This window comes from Schistocerca piceifrons, chromosome 4 (genome assembly GCF_021461385.2).
Source record: "Schistocerca piceifrons isolate TAMUIC-IGC-003096 chromosome 4, iqSchPice1.1, whole genome shotgun sequence".
NCBI classification, from domain to species: domain Eukaryota; kingdom Metazoa; phylum Arthropoda; class Insecta; order Orthoptera; family Acrididae; genus Schistocerca; species Schistocerca piceifrons.
This window is the reverse complement of record NC_060141.1, coordinates 466,789,907-466,807,983: the sequence shown is the minus strand read 5'-3', so window position 1 is coordinate 466,807,983 and position 18,077 is coordinate 466,789,907. Positions and strand designations below refer to the sequence as shown.

Below are 18,077 nucleotides of genomic sequence, written 5' to 3'. Positions count from 1 at the left end.
ATGGATATATTTTTCTTTTGCAACGCTTCCATTAAGTGCTTATTTACTCAGGTCAAAGTATCTTATATTTTGTGTGCGCAGTGCCCTGCGTTGGTCCATGATGGCTGAGCCATTACTGGTTATCACAATAAAACCAGCATCCCCATCGCCATAGGGGCCACGCCCGATAGCCATGCAGTAACAGCCACGGGTGGGTATCTTTACTGCAGGTTCCCAAGCCTGATTACAGGGTGTCTTTACCACAGGATCCCAAGCCTGATTGTGGGTTTCTTTATGCAGGTTCCCAAGCCTGTCTTCCTCAGTTACTTCATCATTCTGGAAGCATCGTTGATTTGCAAGAGAATGCTTTCAGGAAAACTGTATTGCCGACCAGATGATGTCACTGATGGAGCTGGAATAACACCAATGATAAGTTGTTCTGGAATCCAGCAAGTATCACGTCTTAAGGGCCAATAAAATGAACTTGCAGGACCATGAGGATGCATAAAGCTTATGAAAGCATCTTTCTGTTCGACTGAGATTTCAACGATGTTTCCAATCCACCATTTCTTTTCATAAATGCAAGCAACATACTGCCCAGGCTGAAGATCCATGACTTGAACTACTACTTCAGCAGCACTAATTTTGGCCAAAAAAGATGTCGCATCATTAGAAACTCTACTGACCTTAATTGTCGTCATATCAATGGGCAAAAAATGGTGGTTTTCTCTTGTGCCAGCTAGAGTGTGCCCTTGCAGGAATCTTTCTTCTTGAGAAGCTTTTTCTTCTTCAACTTCCTCTTTGCTGATGAAAAAGAATTTGATTCCATTGATATTATCATTGCAGAAGTTGAAAAGATCTTTGGGTGTTAGAATCTGGTTTTCATATGGACGTTGCAAACTTGCTCTTGCTGCCAACCGTTTTGTTGTGCCTCCAATGCCATCACAAGGCGACTTTCCATGGCTTGTTCCAAAGAAATTCCATTCTGCTGTTATTTCAAAATCTTCTTTGTGATAGCATAAGTTGAGAAAATTCTTGAAATTCTTATATTGTGCAGCTGAACCATCACTGAAGTAGTGGATGTGGCTTATTTTGGAAAATTGCATCTTCAGGTAATTGATTACTTTTCCAATGTAAACATGGACAGTAATCGTATCGTGTCGAAGGCAGTCACTAATAACACAAAGATTCACACATTGCACCTCTTCGTTTTCACAGTAGTAGACTACAAATGGATGAACTGTTGCTTGACTGTTTTCCCAGTGAAAGCCTTGCACTGCATCTTGAACAATAAATGAATAGTTTTCAGCAAAATCCATTAGTATTATGAATTCGCCTTCTTTCAAATCAGTTTTGAGAGCTTTCAGGTGCTGGCTTTGATGCTTGGCAATGTAGTGATGACAAGACAGGTTCCAAATTTTTGCTGCAATATCTTCAACATACTCTTCTGTTGAAAGCTGCTTTGTTTCTAAAGTATCCCTGTCGGTATGAATCCATTGTTTGTACTCAATCAGTTCTTCAGGGTCATTATCTTCAAAATATGTTGCAATAACTGCTTCTACACCTTCTGGACCAGGGCAGTTTTCACAACGATGAAGCATACAATCCTTGTTTTCCAAGCTGCAAACAGCTTTGCTAAGAATTTCCTTGTAGTCTTCATTGATTGATGCACCAGTGAGCATAAGCTTGACATTTTGGTGTATTGTACAGACACAAACTGAGTGCATTCCAGCAGAGCCAACTGTAACACACCATTTTGGTCTAAGCTCGCAAAACTTTGAGAAGCCAATTTCTGGTCCATTTTGCTTCTGATAAGACACGTACATTTCCTTCAAATTGCAAAGCAACAACCGCTTTTGCTTGTACACCTTTGTTCCTGAAATTCTCACAGGCACACAGTCTTTCTTCCCTGGACAAAGTCTGCTGAATTCGTCATCTTGAAAAAAGTCATGTACTTTCTGGACAACTTCATCTGAAAGCTTCCTTCCTTGCCGATTTGCTGGAAAAGCTAGAACACCTTGCTCATTCTTCAGTTTTCTCGCTTGCTTTACCATTCTTTCTGATACATTAAATGCTGTTGTCGTATCTTTAATTGTCCAGCTTCTTGGAACCAAGGTCAATATTTGAACTTTTGTCCTACGATTTGACACTTTACATTTTTCTTTCAACTCTTCTATAAGATTATCAAGATCTGCACAATTATTGCATGGGCGACTTTTACTTGAACTTGGCTGTTCATCGTAATTGATTCCTACAGCAGCAGCAATTTGATTCCCAATTAAACTTTGTGCATCCAAGATCTTTCTTTTTGCATAGCTTTGCTTATCTCTTTTACTTAGTTGTCTTCTTTTCAATGGTGAAGCACCAATAAATGATAAACTTTTGTTGATGGCTGGTTCAGTTTCATCCGTTGTGAAATCTTGTTCAGATTGGGTTGATAGTGATGATGAATCTTCTAGCTTTTGGTTCAGTGCCGACATGCAGCGAGGGCAAAGCTTCTGACCAGGTTTTATATCAATCACTTCTTTTTTCTTTAACAGGCAAAGTTTGGCAGCTGTTTCATTATCAAGCAGTCTAAGTCCAGCTTTTACATTGTGATTCCTCTTCTTGAATGGATTGCAACATTTCTTTTGCATCGCTTGATATTCATGTAGGAAGAGGGCTTCATGGTGGAAGCAAATGATGGAATTTTCGTCAAGTTTGGCTTCTGAACGCGAAACAAGCAATTTCTGGTCACATTCTGTGAAATCACTAAACGCTTTGAATCCAGTCTTCTTAGCATAGAAGATAACATGGCACTTCGATGCAGCAGCATCTTTTCCAATTGAACAGGGGGCCAACGATTCTTCTTCTTCATTAACTTCTGACATCTCTCACTGGCCAATCACTGAATAAAACACGAATGAAATATCCAATTATATCAGTAATTCTAAGCGACTATTAAGATTCAAATTCCTAGAAATGAAGAAAAATTAGTGCATCGCGCATACAAAATATAACAACTTTGATGTGAGTTAATGAGTACTTAATGGTCGCGTTGCAAAAAAAAACAAATGTCAGTCTTGTAGAGCAAGAGTTTCTCTTTTAGGTGATACTATTCACAAGCAGATTCAGGCCAACTATTTTTTAGTAATTGGCTTGAAACTTTGGTAAATTTTACCGTTTGTGCTGACACTGCCTAATTTGAAGAGATACTGCAGGGCGACCATATGGCCTGGATCATTGCAAATCCGGCTGCATTATGTCTAGCACAAGCATGAAGCTTGGCCAAAAGTTCAAGTCCATATCTTCAACTGCAAGGAAATCATTGCAGTCTTAATATTGGTCAAAATTTGTCGCGTTGTGTCACGACAAATTTTGAAGTATACTTTGAGTCGAGTTATTTGACCGGGGTTTGCATGAGTAATGTTATACATAATTTCGTTGGAATCAGCAAAAAAAACTGTACAGGGTCGCATCTTACTAACCATTCTTATGAATTAGTTTCGATTTTATTAGACTCCAAATATGACATTTTTTTTATGTTGCATGCACACGGACTAAGTACACTTCAGACAAGGGGGTCTAGATCAGCAGCTATTGCAGCTAGAGGCCTGAAATCTTGGGAAACTTACTTCAACACTTGACTAAAGCTACAGTTAAAATTTGACGAAAATTGGAGACCATGATGGTGGGAACTTTTTTCAGTTTTAGACCACTTGGTGTGGAATGACCCTTTTACGATCGCTCCCAGCAGCCACCGCGCCGAGCGTCGTCTTAGTTTGCAAAGATTTTTTTAGTGCCGCACTTGCATATGGCCACTTCTATAATGCATATTCACGAATCCATGTTGCTTTCGCATCAAACTTAGTACCATAGCAGCTGAGCGGTAAGAGTCGCGCACACACGTTGAGTTCTCAGCACTGAAGACAAACAATGAAACATTCCCCCTCTCACTTCCTCTTACCACGCTGCCCCTGAGGTAAGGGGCCAACTTTGCTTAGCTCAAGGCCGAATTCAAGAAAGTCAACAAAAATTAAGCACTTCTTGAAACATTACTGACTCTGTGGTTTTGTTTGTTCCTGAGGAGGAATATTACACTCCTAAGCTCTTACCGTTAGTTGACGTTTTTGGGTTCGGCTGTTAGATGCTACACGTATATAATTATACAATATGGGTGAGAATCACGGACCGCACGAAAACTTTTTGATGACGACTGATCTGAAGGAAGTTAATCTGGTGTTGTGTTTTGCTTGTACCGTGTTTCCTTGGTAGTATCTGCTTCTCACGAAAGACGCTTTGGCGACAATAAGAAGGTTTGTTTGTTTTACGAGTACTGTCGCAGTTTAGTGGGTGTTTCGAAGGTGTAGACGAAATAAACTGGATGTAACTCCAATGGACAATGGAGGCAATTGAGGACAAGAAAATTTCCTTCAAAGCAATGGTCTCGTCCGACCTACAGTTCTTGTAAAGATTCTCGCTTTATATGAGGAAAAGTAATATCACCTTGCAGCTCCTACATGTATTTGTTTCGCAAGCTCGTTTCAAAGCACTATAGCATCATTTTCAATGGAAAAAAACAGTAATTCTACAAGTACCGGGTAGCGTAAATATGTCAATTCAGAGAAATGTCCCATCGACAAGTCTGTAAACAATATTAGCGCCCTTACAAATGGCAAAAAATAAGCCCACGTACAAATACGAAAAATTGCAAGTGACCAACCAAAATCTTCTGTAGTCAGATGCATTAGATGAGTACATATGAGCTTCGAATGTCAACTGAATACCCTGTGTGTGTCTATATATTATTTCTGTGCCAATATTTGACATCACCATTGCTCTAAAGGTAAGTTGTCTTTCTCGTTGGCATCCATCTGGTCCTAATGCCTACTTTGGAAATACAGAAGGGTCCGATTCCACCCGTCTGCTTTGACCCATGACATCACAAATATGGCGGAAACGACCATACATTACGACTCCAATATGGCGCCTATGACGTCATTACGTAAATATGACCACAAACACGAAAATACATTGAAAAACCAACACACAAACGTTCCACAAAAAACCTAATGAAACTAACGGGAGAAACGTGAGAAATTGGGGGTTTTTGGGGACAAAGTAAATATAAACAAATTTAGACACACACCACCATACCAAACCACACAAAACGACAAAAAACGAGCCCACAAATTGGAATCGAACATATTCCTTGACTTATATAGCTCAACATCAACTCCAGATCCCACAAATAACACTTCTCTTGACCTATACAGCTCAACAAAAGCTGCCGATCCCACAAATTGGAATCGAACACTTCCCTTGACCTGTACAGGTTAACAGAAACTACCGATACCAAATAATAAAACCCAAAACTACAACCACGTCCACAATGATCACGACCTCACAAAACACAACAAACCAACAAAATTGGAATCGAACACTTCCCTTGACCTGTTATCCTTACGACATCTCCACATACAGCCGTCCCTGGTCCGAGACGCCAGAACTTTAGTAAGCCTCATTTCTTCACGACATACTGAACACTTCATGACTTCATCCAAAAATTTTATTAGAGACAACGCACTGGTCCCCATCATCGCCGACAACTGAAAACTGTTGACCTTGTCAGTCATATCCATACCCACCAAAGACAAAAAAAGCAATTTACCAAAATTCACACACAATGAACAGAAAAAAACTACAATAACGTCGAAATAACAAAACTAAAATCGTTAACTCACTGAAAAATATTCCGCTGAAAGCACAGTCCCGGTACCACACACGTGCAATGCTATCACGCAAATGAGTCTCATACGCCACGTAATGCGCTTCCCATAAACACACCACCAGAGAGAACCACCCACCACAACAATACGCCACCTATATACGCGCCACACACGCAAACTAAACCAAAAACATCACCTAACACACCACGAGAGAGCACCACCGACCACGTCAAAACGACAGCTACAAACATGCCACTCTCACAAACTACATTCTACGCCGTCATGATGTCACACTCCACAACACCCTTACGTCACGGGTCAAAGCCGACGGATGGGATTGGACGCTTCGGTTGACCCCCTACCTTCCTTCGGCGATCTGCTGTATTCTTGCTTCCTCATTTCCTCCGTGTCAACATTCTTATGTATACTTGCTTCCTGTCTTCTTCCATTGCATCTTCACCAGTTTCAGTGTTTGAGAATTCATCTCCTAACTTTCATTTGAGATTTGTTTAACCTCAGGTAGGGACATACTCAAGGGCCAGATTAAGACACAAGTGACACAAGCCACTGTTTGTGGCACCAAGCTGAGAGCAACGGCAGAGGTGCCACGACTGAAGTCTATACAGGAGGTTTCACAGTCAGTAGCTTGCAAGATTTGTATACAGTGTGTATCACAATTAGTAGAGAAAACTGGCATGAGTGAAAGTGTACAAGGGAAAAGTGGGCGGAAGGGAGGCTCCACAAATGATAAATTACTTGTGTGGAAAATGTTCTCTAACCGGTGCTGGGGGGTACCCTTTGAAACAGAGGATACTTTTCATTTCTGCCTGAAGACAGTCTATCTGGTGAACCCACTTTGTCTTTACAGTTCCCTGTTTTGTTTCTTTGATAACAGATAGGTACAAAAATCAAGTGTATCAAAGCAATATCTGGAGCAAAATACATCAGAGATACTGTGATCCCTCTGTTCTAACATTTATAGCTATGTAAAGTGTCTGATGGATTTTAGATTTGCCAAATTTAATTTTATTTAGTTTTGTGGCCAGTTGCCCTTCCTGCCACCACTGTTGCTTACTAACCTAAGGAAGGAAAGTCATGTGTGCTGTCAGCCAGTGAATCGTAAATTTTGTCCTGTGCGTTAATTGATTGTGAATCGTAATTTCTTATGTGGAGACTGGGAACCACCCAGCATTTTCCAAAAAGAGTGCAAGAAGTCGCCTGAAAGCCATAATCAATCTTGCCAATGTGCCAGACCAACAGGTGTTAGTCTGTTATGTAGATTCGATCTAGTTATGATACGAGGGATATTTCACATAGTAACAATATTTTCTTTTTTCATAACATTGTACATATCCTTAGTTTCTGCAATAGTAGTTGAACTGCACATAAGATTATGTGAAATATTAAATTTCAGGGAATGGTCTGTTTCCAGGCCACCTGGACAACCTAATGGCGACAGCGCTATGCATGATGTGGAATTGGGCTCACCGAGTGATGACTCGAGCAGCCGAGATGGAGTGTTCACAATAACTGGACATCAGAACAACATCTCCAAAGAGCAACCACATGCCAAGACTGATGCAGCTGAGCACCAGGAGTATGATCCCCATGACCATCGAAAGCTTGATGCTCCTACGACGTGAGTACTTGAACACCTATAACTTTAACAGGCTCCTCCTGTTCTTTCCTGTAGATCATTTGCGTGGAGAACAGAAGAATATGTAATTAGTTAGTTTATAGGTATTTGAAATAATCCATTTGTTGCACACTAATATCCTTTTCATTCACAAATTGGTACATAATACTTTAACTAGTATTTTAATTTTATAACAACAGGAAGTCATTTACTCTTCTGTGCCATACATTCATGAGTAGGTAATTGAATTGGAGATAGCTGCTGTTTTGGAGAGCAATAGCCCTTCTGCAAGCACGAAAAACAGAATAATTCAATGCATTGCATGACTAGCATTCACCAGTCCTTGTACTGGCTGTCAGTGTGGCATTATAGTGCAGGATGAACAAAAATCACAGTTTCAGTGCTTTTCATCATGACCAGATCTTGCCATGCCTGCTGCATGGGATATTCCATTTCAGTGACCGTGTGGTCACCCACCACTGCCAGAATGGAGTCTCATGCCTAACTAATAACAATTGCCATTGACCATGTGGTTAGTCAGACCACAGTGCAGAGAATCACTCGCCAGCTCACTCCTGAGCAACAACAAAAGGTGAGCAGACATGCCAACCTGAGTCTTCTCTTCTTTTAGTCTACAAAACCACTGTCCCACTACAGTATCTCTACCCATAGCTCAACACAAACTACAGAGACTAGCATGGGCACAGGAACACCACCATTAGATGCCCAAAAACATTGACAAGTTGAAAACCACATGGGCCAGTACACCCCTCTTGCAACATGGTACTGTCCAGATAGTTGGTAAAAATATACTTGTATGAGGAATAAATAAATTAATAAATGTCATATGGCTACAAGCATTTCTCTATTATGCAACTTCGGCAGTGTGCATGACAATCACTGTTTATTTTATCAAGCGGACTCTCATATGGCCTACTGGACGTGCTGGGGCCATTTCACACCTTTCTGTAATAGAAAAATCTGAGCTGTTCAGAGGGAATGAAATGTGGTCCATGGTATATCTGCCATCATCTCTCATTCACAAACAATATCAAAGCCTACGGCCCAGTTATATGCATCCATTTCCTGTTCTGTAGCCCACCTATACCTGCTTCTAAGCAAACATCTTTAATTCAGTTGCTCCTGATATATTTACTGAGGACAAGATTATGAAGTTTCTTTCAGAAGAAGGCACTCACTTCACATAGTTTATTAATGTTGTGGTCACACAGAACCTGGTAAAATTATTATGATTGTTTGTGAGAAGCAGTTACATATCAACTAGACAGTAGTTTAATGATCTAAGGATAGCTCACTAAGGAGAATCAGTTTGTCACAGCTAAAAGGGGCCGTCCTTTTGACAGCACACCCGACAGCAGTTATGAGATATGCAGTAGAAGGTTCACGGATCAAATATGGTGATCAATAAAATGTCTTACATGCTGATTTGCACGTATAGCTCAGAATTATTTGTCCAGGAATCAAACAGGTAATATACCATAATGACATGTTGGAGCCAGCTGTATAGTAAATACTGGTATCTCCTATTTTCCTCTGTGGAATAAATGAACCATAAAAGCACTCCATTTCAGGCCACAATTGGCCCATCCAACCGCCGTGTTATCCTCAGGTGAGGATGCGGATAGGAGGGGCGTGTGGTCAGCACACTGCTCTCCCGGTCGTTATGATGGTTTTCTTTGACCGGAGCCACTACTATTCGGTCGAGTAGCTCCTCAATTGGCATCACGAGGCTGAGTGCACCCCGAAAAATGGCAACAGCACATGGCGGCTGGATGGTCACCCATCCAAGCGCCGGCCACGCCCAACAGTGCTTAACTTCGGTGATCTCACAGGAACCAGTGTATCCACTGCGGCAAGGCCATTGCCTAAATGAACCATGTTATGTCTAAATTTCCTTTTGTTGGTATTTGTGTTTGTGCAGAGTGGTTCACTCACCAAAACACAAGGGTGTGCATACATGCAAGCATGCCACACTCCCTCCACACACAGCTTCTCTTTACACATATTGATTAAATTAAAAGATGACATCTCTTAATTGTGTTCTTTTCAGGTGCAATAGCTCAATCATTTTGTTGCTCCTCTGCTACCCACTGCTAAATTCACGTTTGATTAAGAAGAAGCACATGATTATTATACAAATGCCACATCAGCTGTATTTTATTTGGAAGGGGAGACTAATCAAAATATGCTTTCTAGTTGCTGCATTTGAATCATTGTTCTGTCTGGTCACCACTTATCAGTCAAATAAGGAAACTACTTAACTGGTGACAGTAGCTAACAGTAGAAACCAATAACAAATAAGAATGATGTAAATTTAACACTAAAATCCCAATCACCCTCACTGCTGACCACATAACTATTGTTACAAACTTCAAACTCCAACACTAATAACTGCACATTTCTTTCATGTGATTATTGTTCTTCAAAATGTCTAAAACCTGCTATACACAACTCACTAGCACCATATATTCTTTCAGTTTGCCACAGCAGAAATAGCCAGGAAGGGGGATGACCTATGAAAGCACCAGCTGAATTGGATTTTTTTCATGTACCTTCTGTAGTTGCTTGACTGATACTAAGCTCCATGTCAGAATAAATGGGCACCAAATTGTTTGATGCAGTATCTGTTGCTGAACCTATAAGAGAATTTTACATCTGTAACATAAGAACTCACCCCATTACTTCCAAAACACAAGTACTTTCAGACTGTACAGATTTGAAGTCAATCTTCAACTTGTATGTGCCCTTACTCACTAAAACAGGCTTAACGTATATCAGTTTCTCTGTAATCTCACCTTTTTATTGCTTTGACACTTTTGTTTTATTGTTTTTGCTTTATTCATTTTCACCTGCTCCTACTCTTGACCTTCTTGTATCACTTTTTCATTCTATCTGTTGTCCTTTGTGTCCGTCTGAATACTAAGCTTACTCCTGAGCTTTATGTCTTTTCTTTGCTCTATCAAGAAATGTTAACATAATTTGTTGTTAATACTGACAGAGTCCTATGATTTCATTTCATTGGACTGGATTTCATCACATACATGATAGAGGAATTACCATTTGTAGGGAGAGAGAAAGGGAGAATTTACTGTTGACTGTTGGTAGCTACAGATATTTATAAGAATATAAACATTTCACTGAATCTTTACATACCACTTATATTAAATTGCAGATGTAATTAATACATTTTTTTCACTGTGACATTCAGAAAGCTGCAAAATAAGTGTTCTATACTCTTAATACATTTGTACCAATATTTAGAGTCTTTACACACTTGTAAGTGTTCTATGGCAGGGCAGGTTGAGTTTCAGTTTTGAATACTGGATAAATAGCTTACAGGAATAATCCAGTTCCACAAGCTTTAACTCTGCTGGTAATTAAAATCTTCCTCAATGCTATAGAAACTTTGAGTTAACATCATCTTCCATAATCTTTCTGTAACACCAAGCATTTTTTTTAAATGCAAAGCACAGAAAAAAGTTTGTGCAAGATTCAGTACACTTTTCTGGTACAAGCATTTCGCTTGACTATCTCTTTGAGTATCATACCGATTTCTGGTGTCACTTCAGTGTTTAGTGCCAAGAACCATACTCCAAAAAATTCTGTACAAGACATTTATTCAATAATACAGTCCCCTTACTTCACTTTTATGTTATTTTTTACTTTATTCCTTATATGTTTGGCATTCAACCATACGGTTTTATTTTCATTTACAACTAAATAGTTGACCCTAAACTTTACTTTTGTACATCTGTTTCACCCAATCCCTTGATAAAAACACTTGTTGTCATCTGCTGAAGTGTTGTCTCTGCCCCTGCTAAATTTTTTGGTAAATCATGTAATAAGACCAAGAACAATAGAAGAACCAAAATAGAACCTTAGGGTACACTCTACTTAACATTATGCTATGTCAAGTAAAACTGTCTGCTTCATGAGATATTTTGACACTTTGATACCTATCGTGTGAAATGACTTAAACCAGCCATGGACCACTCCTCAGATGTCTTCATTTTATCTAAAAATAACCCAACATCTATTTTATATTTATCAGCTACTATTAGAACCTTTTCCAAGAACTGATGTACAATTGTTTTAGTTGACCCATTCTTTTTAAAACCGTTCTGTTGAGTGCTGATGTTAAATCTTTCCTCTTACAATGTATTATGTGCAGTTTTTCTCTCCAATGTCTTTAACCTTTTCCTGTCACATTCCTCAGGAAAATAAATTGCTCAAGAGATACCAGCACACAAAGTTGGAGGAGCAACATCTGTTTTGTCATTTGTGTTTCATAACCCAACTCCACCATCACTGTTTTAAAAATTGATACATAGACATTTATCTTCATTTTCAAAAAGAGTGTTTACCTTCAGTAAAATGTCCTATGGCTGCCATATTGATATAATACATTCCCAACTTTCATTCAGCTTTGTGTTTTTCTCAGAGTAACTAATCTATCAGTCCATATTCTTTTAAGCCATAAGAGAACAGTTACTAGTCACTGGCAGCTATGTAAGTCAGCTGAGCAACATTCACATTTTAAAAAGTAATTTGGGAAGTTCCAACATACTGATGGAGGGTAGGACCAGCAACTCAGATACCAATTTTCTTTTAAATTTTCTTCCAATATCTGTCACAGTTGCAATAACAGTCATTCTTTTGAGGTGACTAGTTTTGGACCATCAGGTCCATTTTCAAACAATGGCCTTATACGTATCTGTAATCATAAAGTCTCATCAATGTACATGTAACCAAATATTCATTACTCTTCGCTGGTAATCATTACATAAATACGAAATGACAAACTTTACATAAATATACAATGCTATTTCTTTACAATTGGTCGAATGAGAAAAGAAAAAAAAAAAAAGGTTCCAAATGGGAAGAAACAGAATTGTAACTGCTCACAAAGTAAATGGGTCGACATATTAAGCTTGAAATAATTAAATATGCAGTAGTAAAACCCCTTATAAAAGTGTAATATGCAAATAATCTCTCCCTAACTGTAGACCAGCATACCTCCTTCCTGTGCTCTTAAAAAATTTTGAAGAGGCAGCTTTTATCAGAATACTGAATGACTTTTCTGACACTAACCTTTTAACAGTAGATAAAGTTGACTTCCAGAAAGACTTATCTACAGGAGAAAGAAATATATGATATTCCAAACATAGATATAAACAAGAAAAGTTAAAAACTGACATCTCCCATGATTGCTTCAAGGCCTTCACTTGAGTAGATCATAAACTTATACTAGCAAAAATAAAATGTTAAAAGTGACTTTGTGCAATTTTCTGGTACATTAACTGTTGTTATCCTTCTCCGGTCTGCAGCTGAATCATGGAAGCATCTGAATACAATATTTCCACATGACAACCATCTTCAGGTGAGATTTCCATATGACACTTGTCTTCAGGTGAGAATGCTGTATACTAATCTTGCTGGAACTGATTCTTATTGTGAAGGGCATGGAACACCAACAGCTCTTATACCAGAAATCATTGCTGCTGCCATCTGATGCAAGTGAAGGTACAGTGTCCTAGTGGCAATAACAGACAAAATGAAGAATCATCATCGAGTACTACTGTCAATATATTATGCACGACAAATCAGTGACTTGTTTTTTTAATGTCAGATAAAACAGGGTCCCAAATCTTGCTTAAAGGGTAACCCTTGTCTCTGTTTATAATGTTCTCTATCTTCTAATTTTGATAGGTTTCATTAAAACACAGTCCCAATAGTGAGACACACAAGCAACCATTTGCGTCTTATCAGGACACAGCTACAGGTAGCTAGCACTGGTTCATAGCAAACACCTTAACCCATAATCTTGTAAAGCCTCATATTGAGCAATTTTAAATTCATACAAATGACCTGCATGTCCTATATGTTGAGATCACTGGGCCCACAGTAGATAAAATGGCTTGTGTTCCTAGGTACTGAGATGGATAATGAAATTAAGTGAAAGCAACATGGATAAATTAACCAAAAACCCAGTTCTGGTGTGTTTGACTCAAAAATCTCCCTCACTGTGTTGACCTGCAGATGTGACTGCTAGAATGTTTTTGCTCACTACTTCTCCATGGTGTAATCTTCAGGCTCAATGTATCTATGCTCAAAAAAGCATTTATTCACTGTAAGTAAGAAGCAAGCAGTAAGAATATTATTCATAGCCATAGACTGGTGCATCGTTGTCTAGGGTTCAGAATGGTTTTTTGTAATTTGGTGCAAAAGTCCTTAACAAGTTGTCAGTAGTCACCTTTACTGTAATGTAACATGCATTTAAAACTGTAATAAATTACAAAATAAGCATAACCTATATCGATGATTTAATCAAATAGATGCTCAATAAATAAATCACACTGGAAATTGGAAATCCCCAGACATTCAATAATGAAGTAAGAGAGAACCTTATGCAACTCCTTCAACAGTTATCAGAATATAAAGATTTGTATAATGAATGTTAACTGGATTATTTGCACATGTTGTTAGCTTTTGCAGTATACAGAAATCAGTGAAAATTCATATGTTTAGTATGAAGTAAAAGACATAAAATAGCAACTCAGTGGATGAGGAGTGGCTTTGATTTGCATGATCATTAATGTGAAAACTTTGTCATTAATCATAATTTGTTGTCAATGCACACTACAGAAGTTGCCACAGTGGTTGCTTCTGTCTGTGAATATATAACTTGACTAATTTCTCATCACTATAAGCTCTCATTCATGGTAGGCTTTACTGAACATGACATGTGAATAAATGAATGTACAATGAATGAATACATGAATGTACACTATGTGATCAAAAGTATCTGGATACCTGACTGAAAATGACTTAAAAAGTTCGTGGCACCCTCCATCAGTAATGGTGGAATTCAATATGGTGTTGGCCCACCCTTAGCCTTGATGACCACTTCCACTCTCCCAGGCATACATTCAATCAGGTGCTGGACGGTTTCTTGAGGAATGGCAACCCATTCCTCACAGAGTGCTGCACTGAGGAGAGGTGTCGACGTCATTCGGTGAGACCTGGCATGAAGTCAGCATTCCAAAACATCCCAAAGGTGTTCTATAGGATTCAGGTCAGGACTCTGAGCAGGTTAGTCCATTATGGGGATGTTATTGTCATGTAACCACTCACAGGCCGTGCTTTATGAACAGGTGCTCCATCGTGTTGAAAGATGCAGTCGCCATCCCCGAATTACTCTTAAACAGTGGGAAGCAAGAAAGTGCTTAAAACATCTATGTTGGCCGGTGCTGTGATAGTGCTATGCAAAACAACAAGGGGTGCAAGCCCCCTCCCTGAAAAACACGATCACACTGTAACACCACCGCCTCTGAATTTTACTGTTGGCTCTACACATGCTGGCAGTTGATGTTCAGCAGGCATTCACCATACCCACACCCTGCCATTGGATCGCCACATTGTGTACCGTTATTCATCACTCCACACAATGTTTTTTCACTGCTCAGTTGTCCAATGTTTATGCTCCTTACACCATGCGAGGCGTCATTTGGCATTTACAGGCGTGATGTGTGGCTTATAAGTAGCAGCTCGAACATGAAATCCAAGTTTTCTCACCTCCCGCCTAACTGTCATAGTACTTGCAGTGGAGCCTGGTGCAGTTTGGAATTCCCTGTGTGATTGTCTGGATAGTTGTCTGCGTATTATGCACTATGACCCTCTTCAGCTGTTGACAGTACCTGTCAGTCAGACAAGGTCAGCCTTTACGCTTTTGTGCTGTGTATGTCCCTTCGCATTTCCACTTCACTATCACATCGGAAACAGAGGACCTAGCGATGTTTAGGAGTGTGATAATCTCACGTACAGACATATGACACAAGTGAGACCCAATCACCTGACCATGTTCAAAGTCCGTGACTTCTGTGGAGCGCCCAACTCTGCTCTCTCATGATACCTAATGACTACTGAGGATGCTCATGTGGAGTACCTGGCAGCAGGTGATAGCACAATGCACCTAATATAAAAAATGTATGTTTTTGGGGGAGTCGGGATACTTTCAATCACATAGTGTACAAATTTATACAGAGTCTGCCAGAGTAAACCAGTGCATCTGTATTTGCTTGATTATTATTAGGTTCCATCTGTTTTGCTACTGTTGGAAATTAATTGCTGAATTTGTGACCACTGACTTCAGTGTGTCCTAATTTCTGTCATAGGAACTCAATTTCTTCCATGTAAATGTTTTTATTTTTTTAACAATGATCCCAGATTTTTTTTTTTGCTTTATTCTTAAGGGTGTATTACATTTTGTGCATAGTGTCTGTTTTGCATTTTTTATAACAATAATAATTTTACCCTAGCTGTGGTAGCTTGTTTTCAGCTATTAGTAACAACATGCACTCTGAATTAGGTAGAGCCCTCTTTTCCTCACTCAGTATACATTAATACAAGTTGTCATCCATCCATTTAGCTCTCTCTGTTTAATCTCTTCTTAATCTTCCACCAGGGAAAAAACAGGATTTGAAGCCCTCCAGGAAGTATTCAGTCTTTTGTTCTGCAGTGCCTGCTTCGTAAATTACTATCAAATTTTCTTTCTATAGTTTCTTTCTAAACAGCAGTTTTAGCAATGACATAATTGCAACACCAGGCAGCATTATCACAAATACATCTCCTGATATAGCATAATACTGGGTCATCAAATGATGGCTGTTATGTAGCTGATATTGGTACTGGAAATAAAATGTATATGAATCCTTCCAAAGGTGGTGATAGCAGCTGTTTGCTTACATTGTTTACAAGCACAAGTGTCCATTACATTTCTATTATTTTGTGGCACACGCCCTTATTTATTTAACAGTTTTTGAAACAGTTTGAGGGACTTATTTGCAGCTTTGTTAATGGCATGAAAAGAATGTTTCAATGCAAAAAACAGGGAAAGGCAACCACTCATCCTATACAAATTGGTGTGTGCAGCATAGAAACACATAACAAAGCCGTATTCATATGGATGTTTCAAAATGTATTCATCATTATAATGTTAAATGAGTGGAGCAAGTCCATGTATTGTTGGTTTTGAAGCAGATGTAGCACTGTTCTGCAGTAATGACTGTTATAATAGGAAACAAAACATTTCTGTACACCTTTTACATGATAATTCTAAAACTGAATTTGAAAATTCTACTATAAATTGTTTTACTGACCATCAGACAACATATTTTCACAGGAATATGGAGACCCTTGTGCACATCTTAAAAGGCAGTCTCGGTACAGGCATTTTGGCCATGCCAATGGCCTTCCACAATGCTGGACTCATTGTTGGGACTGTAGGAACTGTAATTGTTGGCATAATCTGCACATACTGTTTGCATGTATTAGTAAGTACCTATGTTTATCGCTTAAAATCTTTTATCAATTTCAGTATACTGCTTCATTAAGTTATGCACCGCTGATAAACCATGGTTCATCTCTGGACCTTCATTCTTTATTTCATTTGAATTACACATGCAATCTGCTAATAATAACTAAATGGAAACTTTCAGTTTGCTGCTCACTGATTTGTATGTAGATTGAAGTAAACATTGTTAATTGCTTTTATTTGTAGTAAAATGGTTTTCAGGACATCAATGACAATTTCACTCTGTTAGATCACCATCTACTCTGCCACATTATTCCGTGTTCATAAGATAAGATTAAACAGATGATCATTCCATCAACACTGATTAATAGTGCTCCATCTGTATATGCTATAGTCGAATTCATGAGTGATGATGGTTCATGTAGGTCAAGGCATAGGGGGGATTGCAGTGCTGCCAGTTCCAGGTGACAGCTGCCGTACGCACATATATGTGCTTTGCTTTTGAAGGAAGTGTGTATCCTGCTAATTGTGTGTCTCATTCCCTTATGTAAACTTAGTCACTTCTTTTTATCGCTGCTATCAGTGATGACAATTCCCAACAAATGGAACAAAAATGCACTATGATCACATTTAATACTTCATTGCTTACAAGATTCACAGCGGATTGCTCAGAGTATTATTGAACACTCATTGAGTGTTGGATAATTCGTGACACAGGTTTGCAGAAGAAGCCTAAACTTGATCACCACCGCTCATGATCCCAACTACAACTATATGCAATCTATAATTTAAGATTATTGTGCTGAGAGAGTGTAGTGCTTAACTCCCAGCAACTGAAGTATATTTTGCACTTAGAGATCCCTTGTTAGAATCTAACAATGGAAAATCCAGGAGGGAATGAAACAATGTTATGAGAAGGAAAGTGGCTGCTCACCATATAGTGGAGATGCCGAGTCACAGATAGGCATAACAAAAACACTCTCACAATTACAGATTTAGGCTGTTAAGGCCTTCATCAAAAATAGACACCACACACACACACACACACACACACAAATGGTTCAAAGCACATTGAATCATATTTAACAGATAGAAAGCAAAGGGTAGTTGTAATTTCAAGTACAGGGAATTGTTTCACAGGGAGTCCCAAAAGCTTCCATGTTACACCCAATCCTCTTTTTATTTTATATAAATGATTTACCTCTGATTATAAGATCCAACTCAGTTTTATTTGCAGATGACACATCTGCACTCATTGAAGGACAAATTCCCGATAGAGCCATTGACACCCTAAACAGCTCAGAACACGGGTTTGATCTAAATGGACTAAACATGACAAAGATCCAATCAACACAGAATAAAACTAAAAATTCAAAATCAAATACCTTCCAAATTACCTGTAAAAATCAAGAACCTCTCA

The 18,077-nt window shown here is 38.8% G+C and overlaps 1 protein-coding gene across 6 annotated transcripts in view; it reads left to right on the top strand.

Moving 5' to 3' along the window:
* Positions 1–18,077, top strand: part of LOC124795498 (proton-coupled amino acid transporter-like protein CG1139) — a 278,487-nt gene that overhangs the window by 206,424 nt on the left and 53,986 nt on the right. For 3 of the 6 annotated variants that reach the window (XM_047259554.1, XM_047259551.1, XM_047259555.1), the window contains exons 3-4: positions 7,120–7,326; positions 16,526–16,676. In XM_047259554.1, coding sequence (XP_047115510.1) covers positions 7,120–7,326; positions 16,526–16,676 — 358 coding nt within the window. Of the gene's footprint in view, positions 1–7,101; positions 7,327–16,525; positions 16,677–18,077 lie in introns of all 6 variants that reach the window. The other 3 variants (XM_047259552.1, XM_047259550.1, XM_047259553.1) reach the window with 1 other exon arrangement.